A 15,632-nucleotide genomic window follows, 5' to 3' on the forward strand; every position below is an offset into this window, starting at 1 on the left:
TTTTCCATTCCGAATTCTGTGTTTTTGTGTTGAGCGCGGAATTAGATTGGTCTAAATCTACACGAGAATATTACAGCACCGCTATAAACATTGAATACTCGAGGTCTGTCCTCTCCGGTGCTGCTGTGGTGGAGAGCTCTCCGGCAGGGAAGAGGTTCCTGTGCAGTCTGGGCTGGTGCTGCAGTCGGAGAGGAGGCGGGCTCGTGTGTCAGCGCGCCTCCTGTCTCAAGCAGGTCCGCTCTCAGGCTTGAAAAGAGAAGCGCCGCGGCTGCAGCCCAGCAGTGTGTGTTGTATCACTAACTGATAACTTGAAGATGTCTGGAAGAGGCAAAGGCGGAAAGGGACTCGGGAAAGGAGGCGCTAAGCGTCACCGCAAGGTTCTCCGCGACAACATCCAGGGAATCACCAAGCCCGCCATCCGCCGCCTGGCTCGCCGTGGGGGAGTGAAGCGGATCTCCGGGCTGATCTACGAGGAGACCCGCGGGGTGCTGAAGGTGTTCCTGGAGAACGTCATCCGCGACGCCGTCACCTACACCGAGCACGCCAAGAGGAAGACCGTCACCGCCATGGACGTGGTGTACGCGCTGAAGCGCCAGGGCCGCACCCTGTACGGCTTCGGCGGCTAAACAGGAGCGGAGCTTCACTGCCGGACCCCGACGTATAAACCCAAAGGCTCTTTTAAGAGCCACCCACATTATCAAAATAGAGCTGAAATCTAAACCATCACTTTAGAATGTGTTTTTTTTTTAAAGCAAGCAAGCAACATTTTGCGATTGCTGTGATGATTCCTAAATTGAGATGCAGAGTTTTCAATCGTTACATTAGTGTGGATCTGGTTGCTAATGAAATAATTTATTGCTGAAAGCGTTTTGATGGAGTGGCAGTTCTTATTCTCATTACTACTAATTCTAATTAGGTCATGAGTAAAGAATGAAGCTCACTTCCTTAATATTTTTATTTTTCACGCATGCTTCATGGCTTTTAAGAAAGAGCCGTTATCACATCGGGCCGTTTCTAACCCTCTCCTCCCCGACAGGAAGCGGCTCAGCTTGGCTTGAAATCCACTTCATTCGCCAAAAGCTAGTCTCCTACATGCTATTTTGTAGAAAGGTTTAGTGTTTAGTTTTATTCTGCTCAGACTAATTTGAAACCAATGCTGAAGCTCAAAAGTGTGGCGATAAAATGCTGTTGGTTGTTCCAAAGTGCTTTTAAAGTTGTCTAGAATATCACCAAAACTGTGCTTTTGACTCCAAGTTTGCACAAATCGCACGGTTTACGCCGAGCACATTGTTTTCTAGGGTAGGAGACATAAGCGTAATGAGAGTCGGATTTCAGAAAATCTGCACGTAGTAGTAAATTGCTATTAGATAATGGGACAGAATAGGGTTCAGCTTCTAAATGTTTTTTTTTATTCTTCATGCTGGGTTTGTCTTTTTAAGAAAGAGCTTGTGATATCGGGCAGTTTCTAACCCTCCCCGCCCCGACAGGAAGCTGCTCAGCTCTTTGTTCGCTCAGACTCGGCGGGAGGTCGAGACAAAGACGCCCGAAGCGCTTGAAAGCCATTTGCAAAGAGCCCTTCTGCTTACGTTCATTTTGTAGAAAGGTTTAGTGTGATGTTTTCTTGTGCTCAGACTAATTTGCTCAAAAGTGCTGCGATAGGATGCTGTTAGTTCAGAACTGATTTTAAAATTGCCTAGAATATCACCAAGAGTTATTTTGACTCCAAGTTTGCACAAATCGCAGTTTACACCGAGCACATTGTTTTCTAGAGTAGGAGATATACATGGAATGAGAGTGGTTGTGCTAAACGGATCACACGGTCCTCTGCTCCCCTGTGCGCGGGCGGAGGGGAGAGAGAGGCGCCTGGAGTCAGAGCGAGCGGCTCAGGCGCTCACCCGTTTGAATTTCATTGGCGCAGAGCGCAGCCAATAGGAGAGCAGCTCTCTAGCTGACCAATGAGCCGCCTTCTGAGCTGAGCTGAGCTGATTTGCATGCGGGCGCTATAAATAGGGGGCTGTGAGTCTAGAACTCTCATGCCTGTTTTCACAGAGTGCAGTTTGTGAAGATGCCTGAACCAGCGAAATCCGCTCCCAAGAAGGGCTCCAAGAAAGCCGTGACCAAGACGGCCGGGAAGGGCGGCAAGAAGCGCAGAAAGACCAGGAAGGAGAGCTACGCCATCTACGTGTACAAGGTGCTGAAGCAGGTGCACCCGGACACCGGCATCTCGTCGAAGGCCATGGGCATCATGAACTCGTTCGTCAGCGACATCTTCGAGCGCATCGCCGGCGAGGCCTCCCGCCTGGCGCACTACAACAAGCGCTCCACCATCACCTCCCGGGAGATCCAGACCGCCGTGCGCCTGCTGCTGCCCGGAGAGCTGGCCAAGCACGCCGTGTCCGAGGGCACCAAGGCCGTCACCAAGTACACCAGCTCCAAGTAAACCCGGCCCGCCCGTCCCGGATCAGCGAACCCAAAGGCTCTTTTAAGAGCCACCCACAGAGTCGAGAAGGAGCAGTCATGACCTCTTTTTGTGTGTTTGTGCATGTTAGTGCTTTATCCGAAATACCGTAGGGCGTTTGAGCTGCGGTTATTAAACGTTTTGGACAGAACAGGCTCTGTCTACATTTCACGTGTGTATTTTATGCAGATTCATATTGCGTTCGATATTGCAAGCTGTCTGAAGGGCGTATTGTTGGTTTAATCCGAATATGCATTTTCGGGAAGTATCATTTATGGCTAATTAATAGGGATTTCACGTCAAATAACGTGAACAGCAGTACTGTTCGTGCCTCTCGGCTCTCCGGCAGGGAAGAGGTTAATGTTTCTGCTGCTGCGCGAGTCGGAGAAGAGGAGGGATCGTGTCTCAACCAGGTCCGCTTGCATGTTTTCTCCTTTTTATTTTTAGTTTGTCTTTTAACGATTAGAAATGTACAACTGCGTCTAAATCCTGTTATTATATGGTTGCATGTTTTTAGGCAGTCTAAATCGGGCGAACTTCCACAATAGCCCCATGACGGACCTGAAACAATCATTTCAGATCTTTTTGAAGCGAAACATGGCTCTGATTTTTCAATTGCTGTTTATCTTGAGATGGAGTACGTTTTGAAAATGCAGGATATTGACGTTTTCTGTGGAATTTCGGGATTACTATAATACGAGTCTTTACTATAGAAAACCGAGATGAATAACATAAATATGTCCAACTGACCCTATGGTGTGAAGGGTCTGCAAAGCATTTAAATATTTTTCCATTGATAGAATTAAATACTCAAATTCTTCTTGTGAGAAAGAGCAGTTGCTTTGACAGAGAAACAGTTAGAGGACCGAGAAAAGTATCTCCCTGTTTGTAAGGTTACAGCTGAACCAGGGCAGAGCTCCTGGGTGCAGAGACCACGACTGTCCAGCAGAGGGAGCAGGAGAGAGAAGATCAGGACACGCTTGTCTGGAAAACAAGGCGAAAGTCTTTAACATAAGAACCGCAGTCCACAAAAATGAACGATTTCAACTGTGGATCTCTGGTGAGTTAAATGATTTCTTCGTGCTGTTTGATTGCTGTTTTAGTGTCGGGTCATTAATAAATAGTAAACGGAACGCAGGATAAAGGAGTGAATTTAATTTGCTAATTTAATTTACTGTGCGCCTTGCTGGTTTTAAAAACTGTAGAAATGGTGCAGAGGAAGAGACGAACTCGAAATGCAATTCCGATATTTGAGAAAGGAGCAGTGTTATTAAATCGATATTATATCGACTTAACTGTTTTCTCACAGACACATGTGAATGTTTTGCTGCTAAGAAGTTGTGCGTCTTTCCCTGCTCTCACGTCCTGGGGGCTCGTAAAACCTGGAAAGATGAGATTTTAGTCCGAAACTATTCTATTTTTATACATTTCTATATTCCTTAAAACAAATAATTCCCCGTCAGAACGGTACGGAGATTCTAAAAAGCACGGATTTAATAATATCCAAACCATCAAGAAATATTCTAAACCTCCAGTCATATAAAATGTATAGTATTTTTTGTTTTAATGTACTACATCTTATGTGACCGCTAGCTGTAGCTGAAAAGCTGATCAACACATCTGTACTTGTGATTTCTGTGCTGTAGATTTTCTAAGAAGAGTTCGGGTAGGGTGAAAGGAGTTAGATTCTAGTTATGGTTTTCTTTTCTGTATATTTTCTCAGAAGAGTCTGGGGAGGGTGTGAGAGACCAGCTGTGATATATGTGTGGTAGTTTTCTCAGTAGAGTATGGACAGGTTGAGAGAGGTGAGATTCCAGCTGTGATGTGTTTCTGACCTTGATTTGTATTTTGTCTGCGACGAGTCTGGGTAGGGTGAATTGGGGGTGAGAGTTCAGCTGTGATTCCTGAGCTGTAGTTTGTCTACGATGTGTTTGGAGATAGGCTCAGGGATTGAAAGTCCAGTTGTGATTTTTTCTGTGTGCTGTATTTTGTTTTAGAACAGTTTGGGGAAGAGTGAGAGGAGGTGTGCCCATTTGTGAATTCTGTGCTGTAGTTGGTCTCAGAAGAGTTGAGGGATACAGTACAGGCATTGAAAGCACAATGTTTCCCTCTGCACTGTTGTCCCTCCTGTGTGTCTCTGTGTTGGCCCACCAGGTAGCTACATCTGTTCTGACCAAACTATCCTATTCTCCTCCCCACATGTCCAGGCTGGGCACCATTTGAGTTGGATGCTGCATCACTGCTATGGATCCAAGAGGGACATCGTGGATACAGCTATCGTTTAGGAGGATTTTTCTGGTCTACAGAGATCTGCATGGAGTACTGACATACAGAAGACATGATGGATGGACTGATACACTTATTCATTTATTCCTTTTTTTAATTATAAAATGTTAGCATGCCCAAAGGGGTTGGGCAGACAGTTGACCTTGGACCCCTAGAGGGTTTTTTCTCCTTACTGAGGAGTTTTTGGTTCCTCTCCTCCGTTGTCTTCTGGTCTTTCCTGTTCTGTATTCACAACCTGTATGGTCATTTGCTTTGTTCAGCGCCTTGGGGCAACCTTGTTGTAAAAGGCGTTATATCAAAATAAATTGCATTGAATTGAATTCAATAAAGCTTTTATTGTAATAATGATACAGAAACTTCCCTGTGTGAGAAACCACAGCCCTTGAGTTTCTGGCCCTGCTTAGTTCCTCCTCTCCCAGGGGCTAAGGGAGGACAGGAGCTGGTCTCTTCTGCTCCTGTCCTCCAGGAGGTTCAGCTCTCCAGGGGCTCCTCTCCCCACTGGCAGAGGGATTGAGGCCACAGCTCTCTCAGCGCTGCTCCCCTTCTGATCCAGAGCTCAGACACTCCTACTGCCACCTACTCCTACTCCTACTCCTACTGACCTGAGGGCTTTAAGAAAAGGGATCTGAGGGCTGTCATACAGTGCTGAACTACATTCATTCACCTTATTCTTATTTTGAATGGACCCAGATCTCACCCTGTTGTCTGTAGAGAGTAGCGAGGGGATCAACATGGTTGGACAACTTGCTCCATTCTCCCACAGCTCTTTGGGTAAAGAAGTGTCTCCTGTTTAAAAAACTACAACACTTGTTTGGTGTATTTAGACTGTTTCTTTGCCAAGGAGCGATTGCTGTTCTATAAAAGGGAATTCACACAGCAGCAGTTAGGTGTTTTATGACTAATGGTCTAGAACAAAATTAATCTGTAGCAAGAGTGAAGAATTAATGAGAATACCCCCCCACACACACACGGCGGAACTGACAATTAACTAAATACAAGAACTCCGGGTGTTTCTACACCGTTTGGATAATTCAGTATTAGTGTAGGTCTTCTATTTGACAAATATTATCAAGATAGGTTTCAAAATAAAGCGTCTAAAACTGCTGCCTTGCAGGTCTTGATTTTAATTCCGACTAGAAGAATCCTTCTGTATGGAGTCTGCATGTCTCCAGCCTAGAGCCCTGTTCCTGTTGAATTGGTATTAGCCCTACCGTGAGCCCCAGAGACAAACTTCTTAATTTAAACGTCTGGGGAATGGACGGGCGTTCACACCAGCCAGATGAAAGAAAATAAAACTAAGCATTTTGAAATTCTTTTTTTCTGCCCGTCTTGTACGAACAGCAATATCACGGGCTTTCTGCTAACTGTCTCCTCCCGAGAAGCTGGGACGATGCTGAAGGATCTGGAGGAACTGCAATCCGAAGTAACAGGTTTAGAAAGAGCTTCAGGAATGTTGGTATTGACGGTAGAGAGTCGCCGTCTTTACTAAAGCCCCGTTGAAGAATCGCCATTGAAATAACTGATTTGGAAAATTTGAGATAATCAAAACCATAGAATACGCTTGTACAGCATTTTGTAAAAGCGTATCGCTGGAAAAACTCGAAATACTCCGAATTTCACAGGGATAAAACTGGCTAGTTTGACAAAACTTGTCCGTCTCCTTCTTAGAAACAGCGAGTCCGGGAGTGTGTTAATGACACTGAACATAGAGCAAAATAAATCATCCGTTTTAAATATTTCAGAATTCATTCTTATTGTGTTACATGACCGTCGGTCTCGACTGTATTATTTACACCTTGTTTTTCTCTTTACTGACGTTTTACGTACATTTATTTTAGAAATAGACGACGAAGTGCCGGTTGAACACCGCCTTTCGTGTGCGCTGTTGTTGGACTCTGGGCAATTCTGTCAAAATGATCGTACAGAAAAATCTGTAACTCAACTGCATATTAAAGAGCAGGGGGTTTTCTCCGTACCTCATGTATTTGATAATCGATTCGGTGTATCTGTGAGGATTACGGGGCAGTTTTGTGCGGGGAGAAAACACAAGTGCGAGCGGGCTGTGCGGAGCGGAGCTGCAGCAGCAGCAGCGGTTGAGTCTCCACGGTTCTCATGCGGCCTTGAAGTTCCGCCCTGCGCGCGGAGCCGCAGACAGTCCGACAGCAGACAGAGACGCAGCGATGGCAGAAGAAGTCGCTCCGGCCCCCGCCGCCGCGCCGGCCAAGGCGCCCAAGAAGAAGAGCGCCGCCAAGCCCAAGAAAGCGGGCCCCAGCGTGGGAGAGCTCATCCTGCAGGCCGTGTCCGCCTCCAAGGAGCGGAGCGGCGTGTCCCTGGCCGCCCTGAAGAAGTCCCTGGCGGCCGGCGGCTACGACGTGGAGAAGAACAACTCCCGCGTCAAGCTGGCCATCAAGAGCCTGGTGACCAAGGGCACTCTGGTGCAGACCAAGGGCACCGGCGCCTCGGGCTCCTTCAAGCTCAACAAGAAGCAGGCGGAGACCAAGCCCAAGCCCGTGAAGAAAGCCGCCGCCGCCGCCGCCAAAGCCAAGAAGCCGGCGGCCAAGAAACCCGCAGCGGCTAAGAAGCCAGCGGCCGCCAAGAAGTCGCCCAAGAAGGCGGCGACCAAGAAGCCAGCGGCCGCCAAGAAGTCGCCCAAGAAAGCCGCGAAGCCCGCAGCGGCCAAGAAGGCGACCAAGAGCCCCAAGAAGGCCAAGAAGCCAGCGGCGCCTAAGAAGGCGAAGAGCCCGAAGAAAGCCAAGGCAGCGAAGCCCAAGGTGGCCAAACCCAAGACGGCCAAAGCTAAGAAAGCGGCTCCCAAGAAGAAGTGAGCGATCGACCCTCGAGTTAATTTCCTACAAACCCAAAGGCTCTTCTAAGAGCCACCAGCCCTTCCGAGAGAGAGCGCAGACTTTCCCTTTTCACCGCTTGAAAGCGCCGGTTCGCTCGATAGGGGGGGAGAAATAATTATTTTACACAATGGGGGGGATTGAGTTGTAGTTTTTATTAATGATACTGAAATGCGATGCTGGGTAAAATGTACAAATGTAAATATTCTAAATACTATTGTAGAGAGTGGGTGCGCAGAGGAGGTGTAGAATTAAAAAGGCCTTTTTGTTAAATAAACGTCCAGATCTCCATTGAACAGCGTTGTGACTCCTTGCATCTCCTTTTCATTTAATGAATTTAGTTGAGGCGAAATGTTACATTGTTACATTGCACGGGGGTTTTCATTAGTGTGTGACTTGCAATTCGTGACTGCTAGTCTCGCAGCTATAGCGGACATGTGAAAAGACGTAACGTGACAGATGTGTCACTCTAATAGCGACAATGGTGACTTTTCAATATCGAGCCCTCGCAGGCGGGTGATCCAGATTCTTATGGGAGTTGAGCTTAATTCCACTCAAGGTAGCGTGGTTACTGAGAGTCAGACGGTGGTGAAATTCACTAAAATATACGTTTTTAAGCATGAAAATGACCGTTTAAGCAAAGTGTTTTGCACATTATCTGTTGCAGTTTTGCTAATCGCCTGTTCTGCACATGGCCTGTTGTGTCTCTGTCTTTTCTTATGCAACTGTATTGTTGTTTTTTTACCACTTACCGTCTGAGAGCTAGCTAAATCGCATTTCGCTATTCCATATACCTGTGTATGAGAATAATGCTAATACGGTTGAAACTGAAAAACACATATTTTCTCACTCGGCCTCGGCAGCAGAGCCGCGCTCTGTGTTCAGAGTCCGAATTTCCCTCCTGCCTGTTGATTGGTGGAGACCGAGAGCGCTGCTTGGCAGCACTGATCTCTGATTGGGTGGAGAGCTTGTTCCCGTCCATCCAATCACGTTCAGCCGCGACTCTTCAAAAGCGGGGCGGCAGACAAGTTGTGATCATTGTTAGCAGTTTTCTTCAGACAAGCTTGACAGTACAAGATGAGCGGCAGAGGAAAGACCGGCGGTAAGGCCAGAGCCAAGGCCAAGACTCGCTCTTCCAGGGCCGGACTGCAGTTCCCTGTGGGCCGTGTCCACCGGCTGCTGCGCAAGGGAAACTATGCCGAGCGGGTCGGCGCCGGAGCCCCGGTGTATCTGGCCGCGGTGCTGGAGTACCTGACCGCCGAGATCCTGGAGCTGGCTGGCAACGCCGCCCGGGACAACAAGAAGACCCGCATCATCCCCCGGCACCTGCAGCTGGCCGTCCGCAACGACGAGGAGCTGAACAAGCTGCTGGGCGGCGTGACCATCGCGCAGGGCGGCGTGCTGCCCAACATCCAGGCGGTGCTGCTGCCCAAGAAGACCGAGAAGCCGGCCAAGAGCAAGTAAACAGCCCGGCAGAGACCTCCGACTGACCCCGAACACAAAGGCTCTTTTAAGAGCCACCCACAGCCTCTTGAAAAGAGCGATTTCTGTTGACTTGTGTAACTTCAGCGTTTACACGGTTTTACTAACATATTTCAGTGGTGAAGCAGCGTGGTCCAGAATCTGCTGTATGGAAGAGCGATTTGTTGCGCTCGCAATACAGTTCATAACATTTCTATATTCGCTTCGTTTTTAACCTTTTAATTGCAAACCAAAGAGGTATCTGGATTCCTTATTGTACTTGTAATTGAATTCATACAATTATTATGATATTAGTCTTTCAAGTGGTCTTGTCCCTCAGCACAACGCTCTCTTCCCGAGTCACACTTTTTACACTAGAAATTATATTAGTTAACATTATTATAGTAGTATTATACTATGTCACTATTCTTGTCCTATATTATAGCTAAAACAGTAATCAAAACCTTTGCCACTTTATAGGTAGCGAGGTATAAAAACGCCTGAACTTGCTTTTAGTTGATAAATCAAGGAAAATCGATCTTTCTGTGTCTCTTATTAAACCGAGAGACCTGGAGCCGTTAAACCCGCGAGGAGTGGAGGAGCTGCGCGCTCGGTTTCAAACCGTCCAATCAGAGTTACACCCTCCTCCCCCCTGTGCCCCTTTTAACCAATCAGGACGGGGCTGTCTGCGCATATAAACCCGAGTGCGGGAAGTGATTCTCACTACACTGTTGATTGTGAAGAGCAGCGAGGAAGATGGCGAGAACCAAGCAGACCGCTCGCAAGTCCACCGGCGGCAAGGCGCCCAGGAAGCAGCTGGCCACCAAGGCTGCCCGCAAGAGCGCCCCCGCCACCGGCGGCGTGAAGAAGCCCCACCGCTACAGGCCCGGCACCGTGGCTCTGCGGGAGATCCGCCGCTACCAGAAGTCCACCGAGCTGCTGATCCGCAAGCTGCCCTTCCAGCGCCTGGTGAGAGAGATCGCCCAGGACTTCAAGACCGACCTGCGCTTCCAGAGCTCCGCCGTCATGGCTCTGCAGGAGGCCAGCGAGGCTTACCTGGTGGGGCTCTTCGAGGACACCAACCTGTGCGCCATCCACGCCAAGAGGGTGACCATCATGCCCAAAGACATCCAGCTGGCCCGCCGCATCCGCGGGGAGCGCGCTTAGACACGGACCGCCTGCTGCAGCATCTTTTCCCTTGAACACAAAGGCTCTTTTAAGAGCCACCACAACACTCGAGAGGGTTACATTATTCCATTATAGTCTGTACGAGGCACAATTCTCGTTTGGTTAGCTGATAGGTGAAATCCCGACCGAGAAGCGGTTTTCTGCCCCCTCGTGTAAAAGCCCCCCTGCACGACTACACTGCTGCAGTAAACCAGCGACTTACGTCTCCCCTTTTGCTCTACATCTATTTTTCAGCGTTCATATCCATACTTGAAAGTGTTTAAATGCATGAGACTATTTTAATGATACAAGAACGACTGGCATTCAAACCCCTCCCTTCCACTACAATGCAATGACATGATTTAAGAACGTTTATACAGTTACTTTAGGTGGAACATTTCTTTATAAGCGTTTTAAAAGACGTCCTTAAATAAAACATTTTGGTCTTTTTAACAGCTGGATTGTTTATTCAATGATACAAAACGGGTGGAGAACGAAATATGTACTGCTACAACGATGAATGCTTTTTGTCAGTTGCTCATGACCCTGATACACAGTAGTACACTACATTTTCCATTCCGAATTCTGTGTTTTTGTGTTGAGCGCGGAATTAGATTGGTCTAAATCTACACGAGAATATTACAGCACCGCTGTAAACATTGAATACTCGAGGTCTGTCCTCTGCAGCGCTGCTGTGGTGGAGAGCTCTCCGGCAGGGAAGGGGTTCCTGTGCAGTCTGGGCTGCTGCTGCAGTCGGAGAGGAGGCGGGCTCGTGTGTCAGCGCGCCTCCTGTCTCAAGCAGGTCCGCTCTCAGGCTTGAAAAGAGAAGCGCCGCGGCTGCAGCCCAGCAGTGTGTGTTGTATCACTAACTGATAACTTGAAGATGTCTGGAAGAGGCAAAGGCGGAAAGGGACTCGGGAAAGGAGGCGCTAAGCGTCACCGCAAGGTTCTCCGCGACAACATCCAGGGAATCACCAAGCCCGCCATCCGCCGCCTGGCTCGCCGTGGGGGAGTGAAGCGGATCTCCGGGCTGATCTACGAGGAGACCCGCGGGGTGCTGAAGGTGTTCCTGGAGAACGTCATCCGCGACGCCGTCACCTACACCGAGCACGCCAAGAGGAAGACCGTCACCGCCATGGACGTGGTGTACGCGCTGAAGCGCCAGGGCCGCACCCTGTACGGCTTCGGCGGCTAAACAGGAGCGGAGCTTCACTGCCGGACCCCGACGTATAAACCCAAAGGCTCTTTTAAGAGCCACCCACATTATCAAAATAGAGCTGAAATCTAAACCATCACTTTAGAATGTGTTTTTTTTTTAAAGCAAGCAAGCAACATTTTGCGATTGCTGTGATGATTCCTAAATTGAGATGCAGAGTTTTCAATCGTTACATTAGTGTGGATCTGGTTGCTAATGAAATAATTTATTGCTGAAAGCGTTTTGATGGAGTGGCAGTTCTTATTCTCATTACTACTAATTCTAATTAGGTCATGAGTAAAGAATGAAGCTCACTTCCTTAATATTTTTATTTTTCACGCATGCTTCATGGCTTTTAAGAAAGAGCCGTTATCACATCGGGCCGTTTCTAACCCTCTCCTCCCCGACAGGAAGCGGCTCAGCTTGGCTTGAAATCCACTTCATTCGCCAAAAGCTAGTCTCCTACATGCTATTTTGTAGAAAGGTTTAGTGTTTAGTTTTATTCTGCTCAGACTAATTTGAAACCAATGCTGAAGCTCAAAAGTGTGGCGATAAAATGCTGTTGGTTGTTCCAAAGTGCTTTTAAAGTTGTCTAGAATATCACCAAAACTGTGCTTTTGACTCCAAGTTTGCACAAATCGCACGGTTTACGCCGAGCACATTGTTTTCTAGGGTAGGAGACATAAGCGTAATGAGAGTCGGATTTCAGAAAATCTGCACGTAGTAGTAAATTGCTATTAGATAATGGGACAGAATAGGGTTCAGCTTCTAAATGTTTTTTTTTATTCTTCATGCTGGGTTTGTCTTTTTAAGAAAGAGCTTGTGATATCGGGCAGTTTCTAACCCTCCCCGCCCCGACAGGAAGCTGCTCAGCTCTTTGTTCGCTCAGACTCGGCGGGAGGTCGAGACAAAGACGCCCGAAGCGCTTGAAAGCCATTTGCAAAGAGCCCTTCTGCTTACGTTCATTTTGTAGAAAGGTTTAGTGTGATGTTTTCTTGTGCTCAGACTAATTTGCTCAAAAGTGCTGCGATAGGATGCTGTTAGTTCAGAACTGATTTTAAAATTGCCTAGAATATCACCAAGAGTTATTTTGACTCCAAGTTTGCACAAATCGCAGTTTACACCGAGCACATTGTTTTCTAGAGTAGGAGATATACATGGAATGAGAGTGGTTGTGCTAAACGGATCACACGGTCCTCTGCTCCCCTGTGCGCGGGCGGAGGGGAGAGAGAGGCGCCTGGAGTCAGAGCGAGCGGCTCAGGCGCTCACCCGTTTGAATTTCATTGGCGCAGAGCGCAGCCAATAGGAGAGCAGCTCTCTAGCTGACCAATGAGCCGCCTTCTGAGCTGAGCTGAGCTGATTTGCATGCGGGCGCTATAAATAGGGGGCTGTGAGTCTAGAACTCTCATGCCTGTTTTCACAGAGTGCAGTTTGTGAAGATGCCTGAACCAGCGAAATCCGCTCCCAAGAAGGGCTCCAAGAAAGCCGTGACCAAGACGGCCGGGAAGGGCGGCAAGAAGCGCAGAAAGACCAGGAAGGAGAGCTACGCCATCTACGTGTACAAGGTGCTGAAGCAGGTGCACCCGGACACCGGCATCTCGTCGAAGGCCATGGGCATCATGAACTCGTTCGTCAGCGACATCTTCGAGCGCATCGCCGGCGAGGCCTCCCGCCTGGCGCACTACAACAAGCGCTCCACCATCACCTCCCGGGAGATCCAGACCGCCGTGCGCCTGCTGCTGCCCGGAGAGCTGGCCAAGCACGCCGTGTCCGAGGGCACCAAGGCCGTCACCAAGTACACCAGCTCCAAGTAAACCCGGCCCGCCCGTCCCGGATCAGCGAACCCAAAGGCTCTTTTAAGAGCCACCCACAGAGTCGAGAAGGAGCAGTCATGACCTCTTTTTGTGTGTTTGTGCATGTTAGTGCTTTATCCGAAATACCGTAGGGCGTTTGAGCTGCGGTTATTAAACGTTTTGGACAGAACAGGCTCTGTCTACATTTCACGTGTGTATTTTATGCAGATTCATATTGCGTTCGATATTGCAAGCTGTCTGAAGGGCGTATTGTTGGTTTAATCCGAATATGCATTTTCGGGAAGTATCATTTATGGCTAATTAATAGGGATTTCACGTCAAATAACGTGAACAGCAGTACTGTTCGTGCCTCTCGGCTCTCCGGCAGGGAAGAGGTTAATGTTTCTGCTGCTGCGCGAGTCGGAGAAGAGGAGGGATCGTGTCTCAACCAGGTCCGCTTGCATGTTTTCTCCTTTTTATTTTTAGTTTGTCTTTTAACGATTAGAAATGTACAACTGCGTCTAAATCCTGTTATTATATGGTTGCATGTTTTTAGGCAGTCTAAATCGGGCGAACTTCCACAATAGCCCCATGACGGACCTGAAACAATCATTTCAGATCTTTTTGAAGCGAAACATGGCTCTGATTTTTCAATTGCTGTTTATCTTGAGATGGAGTACGTTTTGAAAATGCAGGATATTGACGTTTTCTGTGGAATTTCGGGATTACTATAATACGAGTCTTTACTATAGAAAACCGAGATGAATAACATAAATATGTCCAACTGACCCTATGGTGTGAAGGGTCTGCAAAGCATTTAAATATTTTTCCATTGATAGAATTAAATACTCAAATTCTTCTTGTGAGAAAGAGCAGTTGCTTTGACAGAGAAACAGTTAGAGGACCGAGAAAAGTATCTCCCTGTTTGTAAGGTTACAGCTGAACCAGGGCAGAGCTCCTGGGTGCAGAGACCACGACTGTCCAGCAGAGGGAGCAGGAGAGAGAAGATCAGGACACGCTTGTCTGGAAAACAAGGCGAAAGTCTTTAACATAAGAACCGCAGTCCACAAAAATGAACGATTTCAACTGTGGATCTCTGGTGAGTTAAATGATTTCTTCGTGCTGTTTGATTGCTGTTTTAGTGTCGGGTCATTAATAAATAGTAAACGGAACGCAGGATAAAGGAGTGAATTTAATTTGCTAATTTAATTTACTGTGCGCCTTGCTGGTTTTAAAAACTGTAGAAATGGTGCAGAGGAAGAGACGAACTCGAAATGCAATTCCGATATTTGAGAAAGGAGCAGTGTTATTAAATCGATATTATATCGACTTAACTGTTTTCTCACAGACACATGTGAATGTTTTGCTGCTAAGAAGTTGTGCGTCTTTCCCTGCTCTCACGTCCTGGGGGCTCGTAAAACCTGGAAAGATGAGATTTTAGTCCGAAACTATTCTATTTTTATACATTTCTATATTCCTTAAAACAAATAATTCCCCGTCAGAACGGTACGGAGATTCTAAAAAGCACGGATTTAATAATATCCAAACCATCAAGAAATATTCTAAACCTCCAGTCATATAAAATGTATAGTATTTTTTGTTTTAATGTACTACATCTTATGTGACCGCTAGCTGTAGCTGAAAAGCTGATCAACACATCTGTACTTGTGATTTCTGTGCTGTAGATTTTCTAAGAAGAGTTCGGGTAGGGTGAAAGGAGTTAGATTCTAGTTATGGTTTTCTTTTCTGTATATTTTCTCAGAAGAGTCTGGGGAGGGTGTGAGAGACCAGCTGTGATATATGTGTGGTAGTTTTCTCAGTAGAGTATGGACAGGTTGAGAGAGGTGAGATTCCAGCTGTGATGTGTTTCTGACCTTGATTTGTATTTTGTCTGCGACGAGTCTGGGTAGGGTGAATTGGGGGTGAGAGTTCAGCTGTGATTCCTGAGCTGTAGTTTGTCTACGATGTGTTTGGAGATAGGCTCAGGGATTGAAAGTCCAGTTGTGATTTTTTCTGTGTGCTGTATTTTGTTTTAGAACAGTTTGGGGAAGAGTGAGAGGAGGTGTGCCCATTTGTGAATTCTGTGCTGTAGTTGGTCTCAGAAGAGTTGAGGGATACAGTACAGGCATTGAAAGCACAATGTTTCCCTCTGCACTGTTGTCCCTCCTGTGTGTCTCTGTGTTGGCCCACCAGGTAGCTACATCTGTTCTGACCAAACTATCCTATTCTCCTCCCCACATGTCCAGGCTGGGCACCATTTGAGTTGGATGCTGCATCACTGCTATGGATCCAAGAGGGACATCGTGGATACAGCTATCGTTTAGGAGGATTTTTCTGGTCTACAGAGAACTTCAGCGTTTACACGGTTTTACTAACATATTTCAGTGGTGAAGCAGCGTGGTCCAGAATCTGCTGTATGGAAGAGCGAT

General features: G+C 47.4%; 4 protein-coding genes and 1 pseudogene across 5 annotated transcripts; all 5 read left to right on the forward strand.

Moving 5' to 3' along the window:
• The first annotated feature begins 2,024 nt into the window (after window positions 1-2,024).
• On the forward strand, window positions 2,025-5,073 carry LOC148640637 (histone H2B 1/2-like). The gene is made up of 3 exons (XM_088620086.1): window positions 2,025-2,436; window positions 3,352-3,518; window positions 4,666-5,073. Exons 1-3 carry the CDS (start codon window positions 2,066-2,068, stop codon window positions 4,782-4,784), a joined length of 657 nt encoding a protein of 218 aa, XP_088476212.1. The 5' UTR covers window positions 2,025-2,065; the 3' UTR covers window positions 4,785-5,073.
• A 1,801-nt stretch (window positions 5,074-6,874) lies between these two features.
• Window positions 6,875-7,844, forward strand: LOC148640638 (histone H1 pseudogene; annotated as a pseudogene).
• Window positions 7,845-8,489: 645 nt separating this feature from the next.
• Window positions 8,490-9,108, forward strand: LOC148640639 (histone H2A). Its single transcript, XM_088620071.1, has one exon. It carries the CDS (start codon window positions 8,665-8,667, stop codon window positions 9,049-9,051), a length of 387 nt encoding a protein of 128 aa, XP_088476197.1. The 5' UTR covers window positions 8,490-8,664; the 3' UTR covers window positions 9,052-9,108.
• A 679-nt stretch (window positions 9,109-9,787) lies between these two features.
• Window positions 9,788-10,280, forward strand: LOC148640640 (histone H3). Its single transcript, XM_088620065.1, has one exon. It carries the CDS (start codon window positions 9,805-9,807, stop codon window positions 10,213-10,215), a length of 411 nt encoding a protein of 136 aa, XP_088476191.1. The 5' UTR covers window positions 9,788-9,804; the 3' UTR covers window positions 10,216-10,280.
• A 2,529-nt stretch (window positions 10,281-12,809) lies between these two features.
• Window positions 12,810-15,394, forward strand: LOC148640641 (histone H2B 1/2). Of its 2 annotated transcripts, XM_088620085.1 has the most exons (2): window positions 12,810-13,220; window positions 14,136-15,394. In XM_088620085.1, the coding sequence occupies exons 1-2, from the start codon at window positions 12,850-12,852 to the stop codon at window positions 14,383-14,385; spliced, it is 621 nt and encodes a 206-aa protein (XP_088476211.1). In that variant the 5' UTR covers window positions 12,810-12,849; the 3' UTR covers window positions 14,386-15,394. The 2 variants fall into 2 exon arrangements, with proteins under 2 accessions (XP_088476211.1, XP_088476210.1); XM_088620084.1 differs by lacking the exon at window positions 14,136-15,394 and having other exon boundaries at window positions 12,816-13,393.
• The last annotated feature ends 238 nt before the right edge of the window (window positions 15,395-15,632 follow it).

This window comes from Lepisosteus platostomus, chromosome 25 (genome assembly GCF_059453375.1).
Source record: "Lepisosteus platostomus isolate fLepPlt1 chromosome 25, fLepPlt1.hap1, whole genome shotgun sequence".
Taxonomy (NCBI): domain Eukaryota; kingdom Metazoa; phylum Chordata; class Actinopteri; order Semionotiformes; family Lepisosteidae; genus Lepisosteus; species Lepisosteus platostomus.

What these genes read in the sequence shown, in the direction of transcription:
- LOC148640637 (XM_088620086.1), top strand. Translation starts at nt 2,066, where the DNA reads ATGCCTGAACCAGCGAAATCCGCTCCCAAGAAGGGCTCCAAGAAAGCC. An exon ending in ACCAAGTACACCAGCTCCAA is followed by an intron (nt 2,437 to 3,351) that starts GTAAACCCGGCC and finishes CCTGTTTGTAAG; the next exon opens with GTTACAGCTGAACCAGGGCA. An exon ending in ATTTCAACTGTGGATCTCTG is followed by an intron (nt 3,519 to 4,665) that starts GTGAGTTAAATG and finishes CCACATGTCCAG; the next exon opens with GCTGGGCACCATTTGAGTTG.
- LOC148640640 (XM_088620065.1), top strand. Translation starts at nt 9,805, where the DNA reads ATGGCGAGAACCAAGCAGACCGCTCGCAAGTCCACCGGCGGCAAGGCG.
- LOC148640639 (XM_088620071.1), top strand. Translation starts at nt 8,665, where the DNA reads ATGAGCGGCAGAGGAAAGACCGGCGGTAAGGCCAGAGCCAAGGCCAAG.
- LOC148640641 (XM_088620085.1), top strand. Translation starts at nt 12,850, where the DNA reads ATGCCTGAACCAGCGAAATCCGCTCCCAAGAAGGGCTCCAAGAAAGCC. An exon ending in ACCAAGTACACCAGCTCCAA is followed by an intron (nt 13,221 to 14,135) that starts GTAAACCCGGCC and finishes CCTGTTTGTAAG; the next exon opens with GTTACAGCTGAACCAGGGCA.